The following is a 12,702-nucleotide window of genomic DNA, read 5'->3' as shown; positions in this document are numbered from 1 at the left end:
GTTTCATAATTACTTAAATGCCTTCATTCATCTGGAATCTAAAGTTTGGTGAAAAAGACTCACCTGTATCAGTATCAAAACTGACTGTTGCATGGAAACGTTTTCCCTTTTTTAATATATCAAGAGTGAGAGCGACTTCAGGACTTTCACGTTTCTCTTGAATTCTCAACAAAGCACGCTCGAGATTTAACCAGAAGCTAATTTCCTGAAGAGCTGTACCAGATGATGGATCTCTATCCAGTTTAGTGACCTAAACAGAAAATTATAGACCATAAAAAATTACTGAGTGCAAATTAAATATATACAATTATTCCATACACGTTGACCACATTGAAAAGCAAAAAAAATTTTTACTTCATTTGTATCATTGAACACTAGCAAAACTGATTCCCATATAAATGCATAAAAAAGTAGAAAAAAAGTTTTTTAAGAATGAAAAATATTTGGTTGCATTATTTTCCCAATATCATGTCATATTGTAAGTATCTCATAAGATCTTTGTGCTTTTTTGTGTTTTACTTCTGCGAACAACTATAGCATATGCTATCTTTTTTGCACATGTTTATGACTTTTCAATACAAGCAGTGTCAGATTTTTAAGTACAAGCTGCACAAGCTATAGCTTAGGTCCCCCACTTTCTTGGGGCCACCCCAAAATATTGTACCATATCCCATTTAAAAAAAAAAAAAAAAATTGACCTATATCCCTCATAAAGGACCCCCTATTTCAAATACCTTAGCGTTTTGGTCAAATCTAAATCTAGTCCTGAATGCAAGAAGTACTATATATAATCACTTGAATTTTGATTAACATTCTGAAAGCTAATACAATATAAAGCCCAGAATCCATCCCAATATCCAAACTACTAGCATTTTGTTTTTAACTTTCCAGCAAAATTTACGGCAAATTCAGTTTGTAATGCAAATTTTACGTATATCGAAGCTGAGATGTTTAAATGTTATTTCTATTCCTCCTTTCGACCCTTCCCCACATCATGGAATGTGCCAACAGGAAGTCATTTGACTTTTTTTTTTTTTTTTTTTTTTTTAATTGGCACTGAGGCAGCTTTTCCATAAAAGTTACAACACGCATGTGTTCGTAGGTGAAAATTAAGAAAATATTTTTTTCTCAAATATTTTGCAATTTTGTGTTATTAATTGCCATGTATTATTTTGATTTGAATACACTTGGCTCTGTAAATTTTATATCAGTTTTCATGGCAAAAAAATATGTGCAAGCAGCTGATTTTGCTCGTATTCTTCAAGAATTATCTGATGAAGAAAAGTAAGACAAGGAAACCTTTGGATGGGAAAACAATAGCGATTTCAATTCCTTACTTTCTTTTATTTCCATTTTTTAGAAATAAATAAAAATATTAAAGTTAGTTTAAAGTGCGTTTTTGTAACCAGTAAGAAGTAAATTTCCTTGCAGAAGTAAGTAATGCTAAACTTACTTTTTTCCTACCAAGGTGTTTTCCTTTTTTATTTGTCTATACTTGCTTTTGATGAATATTAAAATTGCTTCGATTTTAAAATATAATTATTAAATAATAAATTTAAAATGTTCTATAATGAAATACGTCACTGCATTTCCATCTCTCTAACATAAGAACTTAAAAATAATTTACTTATATTTGAATGTGATATCATTTGTATTTTGCAATAATAAGATTAATATTTTATTTATTAACAAATTTATTATTAATATTCACTCATTTCTGTTGTTTTTCATGCCAAAAACGGTAAAATAACGGATGTAGTAAAAAATACGACGTGCGCGTGCTGGAAGGTTAATAACCTTTTGGGTAAAAATCATGAAAGAATTACATTTTGATCAGAGCATCTCGTATTAGCATATGCCTCTCACATGAGCAGTAGACATTTTTCATCATAAAGCATGAGAACGGATTCTTAATTTCACTTTGGCACTAAATAAACGCCTTCATGTTGAAGAAACACTATCATTAATTAGCATAAACCTATATGATCAATAATTAGGCTGCCTTCTTGCTTGCTAAACAACTCAAATAGAAACACTACCAAAGTTTATCATTGATTTTACAGCTACTGAAGCTTATATCCCTGACACCAAACTGGTAAATCATTTTTCATCATTTGTTGCTTTCATCAAAACATGAGTATCAGCTCATGCCAGCTTGAGAAATGACTCATGCAGGAAGTCTAAAACAATTTTTGGTACTTCTCTGTTACAAGGACTGGATTTAGAAATGTATATATGTATGCATGGATTGATGTGTTCATGTATACATGTACATATGGATGGATTTCAATGTAGACATATACGCACATAAATGCATACATACAATTTTTAAATCCGACCCCAATAACATAAGGGTACTTTAGAAAAAAAATATTATTAACTGAATACCAAACAGTACAGTAACCTTTTTTTATGATGAACCTTTTATCTTGATATTTGGCTTCCTGATGATTACAGGTTTGGTGATGACAACTGTGCTGTTAAATGCTATGTGGCTTTTACGATGAGGAATTTCTTTCCATACGCAAAAAGTAGATTTTGTAAATGATATTCATAGACAAAAGGTTAAATTTAGTGATGTTTGAATAAGAATACCTCACTTGTTATCCAGATAAGCTTTGAGTATATGTAGGAATTAATTTATTCAGAACTCAGATAAGCTTTAAGCATATATAGGAAATAGACATAAGTACAATAAATAACTAACCTAACAGACTAGATTTCCTTAGCTTTAGATACAATTAACTAACTTCCTCAGCATATGATAGAAGCAACACAAAATTTAATCAGTTGCCAATCTCATGCAGGATATGTCACCAATAGTGTCTAACGGCCACTAGCTAAACTTTATGATGACAGCTGTGAATTTTACGGTTTCACAAACAAAAAGCAAAACTTCCAATTAATGGAATTTGTGGAGAAGTGATAGTACAATAAAGATGACATAAGAGAAGTTTTTTTTTTTTTTCAATGATAATGTCATAATCATCAATTAACCAACAGATGGCGATATCTGTTTATGGTTCTAAATGCAGAAAATATCAGTGAATAGTGAGATAGACAAGCTGCTAAGAATGAAAAAATTTTGATTGATAATTTAATGGGAATTCTCAACAAGGCAATTACAGAACATGAACAAGGAGTTCTGAGTAAGAAATTATACGTCTACAAAATTAAAGAGAATGCATTAGCATAAGAAATGAAGCAGCTTAAACAATTTACATTGAAAGAAATTTTTTATAAAGCAAACAGATCAATATTGAGCTATTTTTGTAAATTCTGATTCCCTTGGTTATACGCTTCCTTTATTCATAAACAAATATTACCTTTTTTTTTTTAAATTTTATAGTTTCTACATGTATCTTACTAGATTAAACTGAAGACCTAGAAATCCCGATGAGTATGGATCTCAGACTTTTAACTGCACTAATACATAGTTCAATAGTAATGAAATGGAAGCACGGACTGTCCTTTACCTTTTGTATCTCTCGAATCCAGCGATTGACTCCATTTTGCAATTGGTTCAGAAAAGTTGAATCTTCAACTTTATCACCAAAGTCATTGACAGTGGCTTTTCTTCCTTCTTCACTTGCTTTTTTTATTGTGTTAGCCACAGATGGGTGAATGAGTAGAGTAATTTCTGGAATGTCAATATTTTGTTGCAAATGAAGTAAACCCATTTCCAACTCAGCAATCTTTTTTTCCACCGTTGGAGCCATCTTATCACCATCTCTGTAGCAAAAACAGGAATAATTCACTTTGCAGTGCATTTATGTATAAAATTTTTAACTTACATTTCCACATGAAATTTACATATTTTTTTTAAATAAGAACTGCAAAGATTTATTACATTCAGAATACACTATGTAAATCCATAAGTATACAAAGAACAAGAAAATATGAAGAAAATTCTGATCCACTGCCTTAGTTAGATGTTATGCTGGTATATATTTTAGTTTTTAATCATTCAGTTTCTGGTTTCACACTAACATTCATTTTCAGAAATTTTTTATATAATTTATGGCACATGTGTATTATCTCATCAAACATGAAAGTTGGCTACCCTCAAACTATAATAGTAGAGAACCCACCAATGTTGTGTCAATTGTTCCTATGGAATTCTGAGCCATACTTCCATCTACAATTCTTAACACTTAAAATATCAGTTTCTCTTTACACAATCCACCAAATAGCCAATGGTACAGAAATATTCGACTCATTTCATTTTTACACTTCATTATGCTTTCCTTTATTTCTATTACTTTATTAGGTCCTCCAATTTTACTAGAAACTCTGTTTAATTCTATGAATTACATTTATAACTGATGAAATGAATGTGCCAATATCTGTTAATTTATATCATACCTCATTAAAAAAAGGTAGTTCACCAAGGAGCAATAAGGGTTAGATCAAACGAAAGCACAGATGACTGTGTTGTGACATCACATCCATAACTGGCATGAAATCATGCTGCTTGATGACAGTTTCATGGCTGAAGGGATTTTTATGAGAGTACCTCATCTTTTACAGGTATAATTTTTATGATATAATTTACATTTTTTGAACTACATTAACATTTTTTGTAAAGCATGCTTAAAAATATTATTACTTCTTTTCCTTCAACAGAAGACTGAAATTCATTTATGCAATTTGGGATTAACAAATGTTCAACATTTCAATTTATGCATCTGATTTGTTTCTGTAGTTCTAATCCTCTACTTCGCATGCTTATACCAGCTATTTACTAAACAAAATAAATATGAATTATCTGAAACAGACAAAAACTGTAATATATTGCCCTAATAAGCTGTTTTCCCAGTTGTAATTACTTGGTTTTATGACTTAATAAATATAAAAAATTAATCAAAAATTTCAGAACGCTAAAAAATTATTTAAATAATATAACAGAAAAGATCAAAGCATGCATTTAGTGCTATTTTTTTCATTAAAATATTTTTGTGTCAAAGTGGCAAGTACTTTCTTGGCAGGTTCCAAATCAGGAAGCAAGCAGACTGATATCAATGATTATAGACCAACCAGTATAAGAATCAACAATATATTCAGATTGTTGGCAACCCTATAAAACAGACGACCTTGAAATGCTAGTTACAGCCATTCAAGTGTAAATCACATCTAATTTTGTTGATCAACAACAAGTGCTTGCAATCAAAATGTGGAAAGATTGTGATGCTCCGTTAAATGGTGAAACAAAACGACAGGTACAGCTCAATATCATTCAGGGTTCTATCTTTCAGCGGCGGAAATCCTGTGGAAAAGATAAGCTTTTTTATGACATATTAAAAGCAGTCGTGCAGATATGGCAGCCACAAACTGTATGCGAGTAGTTTAAACTTGGTGATTATCTTGGCTCCATTTTGATAACAGGGGCTGTGAAAATCAATCAGTACCTTTTTTCACACTCGTCTCTTCACCTGTTATACATCAAATAATTTAATCTACTGGATCATTGCAACAATTGTGGGATAATTTTTAACTTATAGTAAAGCAGTTCTATATTATTTCATGCATTAATTTTTCTGAATTATTTTAACCTATCACTTTGGAAAGTTTCACCTTTCAACTGTTTCCTCAGCAGTGGAAAAAGTTTTTTCTAGCTACATTTTAAAACTCCTCTACAAAGGTTGCTATAATTGTAGCATTAGCATTTTTTTAAACAGGAAACTTCCTTACTAGACATATTTTATTACTTTATTGTTTAGGTATGCAAAAATTTTCCTTTAGACAGCAAATTATGATTATTTATATAACTCCTCTTCTAAAAACTATATTCAAAATTTTGAAAACTGAAATTAAGACATTTTAATACAGCTTAAGTTATTTATAACAAGTCGCAAGACAATGAAGTACGTACCCTTTACAGGAAAGATTGCACAGAGTGAATTAAACATATTTGTTAATAACTTTGGTACTTATGTATTATCCTGTCAACCGGCCAAATAGCATGATTTAGCACCAGTTATGAATGACTGTGATGTCACAGCATATCTGAATTTATGTTTCATGTAATTCAGATCAATTTTTGATTAGACATTTTTTGTTTTTATGAACATGGATAGAAATTAAAAATGTTCTTGTTTTTCTTGCAGTTTGAAACAAAATTATAAAAATTTGAGACCTGGCTTCTACAGAAAAGCAAGCAGTGAATTTTTGAGCTTATGGAATCCTACCATAAAAAAAGTGCATATTAATGGACATGATATGGTGCTTTACTTGAAAATGGATGAACAATGATGATGCAATGCCAAAAACTGTAACTCATTCGAAAAGAAACGTGGTTCAAAAACTTTAGAATCACATTTGTCATATTTGTGCTGGTCGAGAGAATTAACATTTGCTGAATGGAGGAAAGCAACAGACTGGAATAATTATCTTCTGTAGCTCTGTATATTTATCTTTTGTGTCTTTGGGTTAATTATCTTTTGCAAAAAAAAGTTTGTACTCGGAGCATTTTGAACAAAACTTCTGGTAAAATTAGAGGGCCTAACAAAATAGTAGAAATCAACGAAAACCTTTTTATGAATCGGGTCAAATACTTCCTCAGCAGTGGCTATTTGGTGGATTGTGCAAAGAGACTGATAAATGTTTTGTAAGAGTTACAGATAGAAGTAAGTACTTCGATGAAAGCAATAAAAGAAAGTATAGTCGATCAAATCTATAACCAAATCTACGATTATCAGAAAGGTTGTAAAGCTAGTGAATTAAAAGCTGCAGAATTTTCACATACGAATGTGAATCACTGGTATAATTTTGTAGATCCTGAAAGTGGTACACATAACTGAAAACATCAAAAGACTCTGGGATTCAGTATAATAGGCTGAAAAAATCACTATGGTACCACACATCAGCACTTAGATTCTTATTTAAGCAAATTTATATGATGCTGAGTTCATAAAGAATATGATCACGTTGCTGCTATTCAGGGCCATTCCTAGGCCATCGGCTGCCCGCATACTTTCCTAAGATTGCTGTACCCAATTTTTTTTAAAAAAAGCTTGATGATTAATAAATTTTTATTTCACAAAGTACTTGCATATGACAAATTCTATAAAAAGTACTTACATGTGACAAGTACTTACAATGAATTTCAAATATTTAGGCATGGTATCACAAGATACCAACCAACCACCGCCACCCACATACTTTTACGTGCACCACCACCCCCCTCTAGGAATGGCCCTATTGCTATTTTAAATGTCATTAGGAATTTTCCACGGCTGCAATAACTGATGATTTTTAAAAAATTTAGTTATTAGTTTATTAAAAATCTTGAATAAATATACATTTTTTTTCTCAATTCATAATTTTCATTTGTCGATAATAGAAGCAAATAAAGAATGACAGTTCATTGAAAAACAAAGTTACTCACTTCCTTTAGAATTCTACAGTTATGATTTATGACTGGTAATGCTGCTGAAATTTCCACCAACAGTCAATGGAATAATATCTAAATACCATAACTTTTACCAAGCATCAGCAACGTACAATCCAACTCAAAATATCTGATAATCAGAAGATAAGAATTGAATGGTTGGACATATAACACATGATAGAGAAGGAAGTGATATCAATACAGTTAAGAATATTTTAACTATGTAAACATAACTCAAACAAGTGCAAGTTATAAAGCTATGTACTCTTTAAAAATTAATTTCACTGTACTGGTACTTTTTTTTTAATCCAATGGCAGGCACTTGCCTATTCAGCACTGTCCACTCCTAAGGCCAGAAGTGGTGGCATCTGATAGACAACCACCTATGAAGGGACGGAAAGTTACAAACCTCCTAGCTAAAATATGTAGCTAAAAAATGTGTGTTATGCTAGTAAGGTAACTTATTAATATTACGATGTTAATACTAAAAGTTCAAACAGCGCTTTTATATAATAATAAAATACATATTAAAGACAATAAAAAAAAATACCAATGCTATGTAGTCATTACCTCTCAGCTCTTCCAGTTTCTCGTACATAAGATTTGAAATAAGGTGCAACAGCACTGCTGACATAAGAATGAAGAGTTTCATATGGTGATGCATCATTCAGATTCATTACTCGTACCTGTGATACTATTCGTTTTTCAGCCTCAATGACTGATGAAGTTTTGATAATGACAATACTATAAAAACAAAAACACTATGAATAAATCAATCACTATGAATGAATCAAGTTAAAATAAACAAAGCATGCAATAAAAAGGCTTTGCTACTTTATAATACTAAAACTGAGCTGAATTGTTGTTGTGCTTTATCACGATGTCATAGAACCTGATATTCCATCATTTTCTTCACAGAAATATTGTGATAAGACAATGTTGTATATGTTTCATTAATTTATTTAAACTGTATTGTTGGCTTATAATTTAAGATACAAATATTGTGAAAGGTAAAAAAGTTCAGCTGCAAATATCTATTATTGTCAACTCTGCATTTCGAAGAGAAGTATTTGTTCAATTACATAACAGATAAAGTGTACAAAGCTAATTTTGTTTTAAATTTAGTGATAAAAAATAATATGTTTGACATATAGATCCAAAATATATTAATTTTTAAAATGGAGCAATTATATAACTACATCTTCTCCCCCCCCCAAAAAAAAAAATCTCCTGTGGGCATAAATTACTCTGTCAAGTGACAGAAAATAAAAATGAACATGATTAAAACAGCTTAAATTATTTCAATACAGCAAAGCACATTTATCTCCCTAACTCTTTCTATTAGTTACCTATCTAAAAGGTGAAAAACCCACATACAGGATTTTCTTAGGGAAACTAAGGCTATTTACATTACCGATAAGAAAATTTATGACAACCTCATGCAGCTGCTAGGAATAGAACATTATACAATTATGATATTAGTGTTTTATGGTTCTAGCTTAAAATTAACCTAGGGAAAAAAAGTGATTTGGATTTGGTGAAAACAAAATGAAATCAATTTGATTTACAAATGATGCATTTTGCTGTGGCTGTTTCTTAAGGAATGTGGATTTCAGTACATTACATTATTTCAAAGGGAATAATAATATCTTCAATATGATAAGATGTAACGTTTTGAAAAGCATATAAATATCTGGTAGGATAAAAAGACTTCATTTTCTTCAAAGTGTTTGGAAATTAACAATTCTAATATAAGACATTTTCTGGATCCAGAAAGTTTAAGATTATCAAAGACTATTTTACTCAGCAATATTTCAATTGCTAAACATATACATATTAACTGCCTTCAGGTCAAATATATGGTGACATAATATGCAACTAGAATAAATGCATAGATAGCGTGATGTTTTCAAAAGAGAAAAAAAATTAATATAGTCCGAAAAGAGACAAATACACAGCTTTGAAAGATGAGCTATAATAAGGCACAGATTTTATTCTATCCCATTTTAGAACTACTTTATTAGCAGTTATATAAAACAAATAATCCCACTAAGTTACTCCTTGCCTTTCTCACCCCCCTTGAATCAATATTTTAAATTCTACAACATGATCACAGTTTTGTAATGGAGAAAATAGATCATAGGCCTGTAATTATAATTCTAAATTCTGTTATTTCAATGAAATAATTAACTTACAGAATTCTCAAATTTTGTAACATTTTTCAGCCTTTTCATGTTGCAATTTTATTACTGTAAATTTGAATTTTTCTCTCACCCTCCTTTTTTTCTGACAAATGTTAATCATTTCCTACCCGGGAACATATTCTATTGGCATCTAAATCTTTCAATTACTATTTCATTCAATTTTTAATCCTTCATCGGTTCATAATATCATATTTAAATGCTCCATCTTTCAAGTTAAAATGCTAGATATGCTTTGTTATCTGTTAAATGACACTACGTCACAGACTAAATTCTTATCGCAATCCAGATAGCGTGATTTATAATTATTTTGATCTTATTCATATATCAAGAGGAATTATATTATCTAAAAACTTTTTTTAATGGTTTCATTTAATTATGTCAATCAATGTAACATTTACTGGCAAAAATATTACATAATTCAAAAGTTAATGGTTTGAATATTTTTGTTACCCTATCTGTATGAAAATTTAACCTATATGCAATCATAAGTTTGAGATTAAAAACGCAAAGCTGTACTTCCTTGATGCTTTTAAACAAAATTAACAGTCCTGCAAACATAATTATTATACAACATTTCTCAAATAAATGAAATACACTCGATACACTGAGTGTTATGACTTATCTCACTAGTCTTAAAAAAAAAAGGTTAAAGTGCAGAATCGCCCACTTATTTGTTTGGCGCTTTTTACAAGAGTAAGAAGAATTGGATTTTTGTCAATTTTCTTTGACTTTTTAAAAGAAAATAGATCGATGTGTACATGGATAAAGTCAAGAGTGTGCACAATGCCCTTTTTGTGCGATTCTGGGATGTTTTTTTAAGTGAAAATAGGTCGACATGTACATGGATACCGCGTATGCGCAATTCTTAAAAGCGTGCCAAGCAGTGGGCGATTCTGCTATTTCACACACACAAAAAAAAACTACTCATAGGTAACAAAATGTTTTCTTAAAAATGTAGTCACAAACACAATTTTAAGTTCAAATAAAATATTTGCCTAGGTTCAAATAAGATATTCACAGAAATATGAGATGCATTATTTGCCCCTTTTTCTTAACGTTATCTTTTCATCCTTACAGAGCATGCACCTAAAAAAGCAGACTTGGTTGATTGAATCTGTAGCGTAAAACAATAACAAAGACTGTTATTATGCCTAAAAATTAAAAGGTTTTAGATACCACTTGTAAATTAAGCATAATTTGCATGCCACTAGCATGCATATACATATATAATCTTCATTAAAAAAATAAGCGGTCAGGTTTTTTTTTTTTTTTTAGTGACCATTGTTTTCACGGAAGAAAAATATGCACCTGTTAACTTTAGGATTTGTGAAACGAACATCATCAGAAATAATGTAAACTACATTTTCTTTCTCTTCTTCCCCTTCCGCTCCAGCTTCACTAACTTCTTCATCATCTGAAAGACAAGATTGTAATTATAGTTTCATTCTGTGTTATTTTTCACATCAGAAATGATATTCAAATTTACGTATTGAAAAACCAGGCCCAGTCTATAAAATAATTAATTAATTCTAACTATTTTTAAGAATTTTGATTTTTTTTACACGAAGCAGTCTACAATTTAACAACTAATAATTATACCTTTACTTGATGATCTCTGAATAAGTATCGCCCTACACTGTGAATCTCCTATGAACTTCTTAAGAATTTCTAAGTTATTTTTATCAGAAAGAGCTGTTACTAAAGCTGGATGAACTTCATCATCGTCCTCTAGTAATACTGGCACCACCCTTTTAATATATTTTATGAATTGACTAACATCGGCTAATTCAGATGTTACAGACGGTGGTACAGACGACGGCTGAGAAGCCGTGCTCTCTATGGAATCACCCATACCGCTTGTCACTTAATGGATCAAATACTTTTTTAATAAAAAAATCACTACGACATTGTTCAATCCCTAATACTCTCCATCAACATCAATACTCAGGTAAGCATTTATTTGGTATGATGTCATACTGTTACCGGTGTTGCCATAAAATGCGATTTAAAAAAGTAAACGATGACACAGTCAACTTAATACTGAGGCATGATTTTAAACAAATGTATGAAAAACTGAGTATTGTGTTAGAAAAATGCTTGTTCCTCGGATCTTCTAAAATAATTCTACCGTTATTGATAACTCTTATCAGCAGTTTTACTATTTTCCTCTTTCAAAATGATAAATTTAGATCTCGATGGAATGTAAAGTGTAAACAGTCTGAACGCTTTTTAAGGCGGTTTGTTGACAAATGTCTGCCTATTCGTTCAACATAAGCAAATTTAGCCCTTTATTATCTCATAAAAAAATGCAGTGCCGTTTGGGGTAATATTTAATTTTTCTGCATTAAAATGGTTAATATTTTTATCTTAGGAAACGAAGTAACATTTACAGATTCACTATAACACGTTTCATTCATCAAAATGTTATTTCTACAACACATAATGTGCACATACATAGATTATATTCAAATACTTTGCAAACCTAAAGGTTTCGGTAACGTCATTGCATCTTTCGCCAAGTAGGAAATTTGGCGAATTTTTTCGCGCCTGTGTTGTAGATCGTCTGCAGAGTTGAACAGGTTTCGAATGTATATAACCCCCCCTGCAAAAAGCAATTTCGGAGGAGAAAACGTTGAAAGCTTTCTTTAGCCAATCATAAGGCTCCTCTAATAGGAGCCTTAGCCAATCAAGATAACAAAACGTTGAACGCTTTCAATAGCCATCTGCAGAGTCTGGAAACAATAACGAAATAGTGCATTCAACGAAAAATTTCTCAAGAGCAATTTTTGGCTCTCCGCTAAATATAATTCAAATGATTAATTATTTGACTAATACTAGTAATAAATATTCAGCTAAGGGTTATGCGAGAACGTGGAAAGATCATTCGATATTTTTTTAGAGAGCGTTAGGGGTATCTCTAAAACTGCCTCAGTTACCAATTTTGAACCATTATACGCAAAATCTTGAATGCTGAACTGATATTTACATGGAGTAATTTAAAGAACTTAATCATAGAAAAAGAATGCGTTCAATTTTTTTTTAATAATCTCATTATATATTAGGTCAGCACTTTATTGAATACATTGAAATTAAGTATAACTAAAACGG

At 30.8% G+C, this 12,702-nt stretch overlaps 1 protein-coding gene across 2 annotated transcripts in view; it reads right to left on the bottom strand.

Annotated features, from left to right (window-relative positions):
• Dhc64C (dynein heavy chain, cytoplasmic) overlaps positions 1-11,535 on the bottom strand; it is a 289,295-nt gene extending 277,760 nt beyond the window's left edge. The window contains exons 1-5 of one of the 2 annotated variants that reach the window (XM_085817195.1): positions 11,194-11,535; positions 10,903-11,008; positions 7,961-8,134; positions 3,477-3,732; positions 64-250 (exon numbers count right to left, since the gene is read on the bottom strand). In XM_085817195.1, coding sequence (XP_085673321.1) covers positions 64-250; positions 3,477-3,732; positions 7,961-8,134; positions 10,903-11,008; positions 11,194-11,446 — 976 coding nt within the window. In that variant the 5' untranslated portion in view covers positions 11,447-11,535. The remainder of the gene's footprint in view (positions 1-63; positions 251-3,476; positions 3,733-7,960; positions 8,135-10,902; positions 11,009-11,193) is intronic. The other variant, XM_085817194.1, reaches the window with a different exon arrangement.
• Between the last annotated feature and the right edge of the window lie 1,167 nt (positions 11,536-12,702).

Source organism: Stegodyphus dumicola, chromosome 5, assembly GCF_044657685.1.
Source record: "Stegodyphus dumicola isolate Sdum_Otavi_A_Nest chromosome 5, ASM4465768v1".
Classification (NCBI taxonomy): domain Eukaryota; kingdom Metazoa; phylum Arthropoda; class Arachnida; order Araneae; family Eresidae; genus Stegodyphus; species Stegodyphus dumicola.
This window is presented reverse-complemented; position numbering and strand designations above follow the sequence as displayed.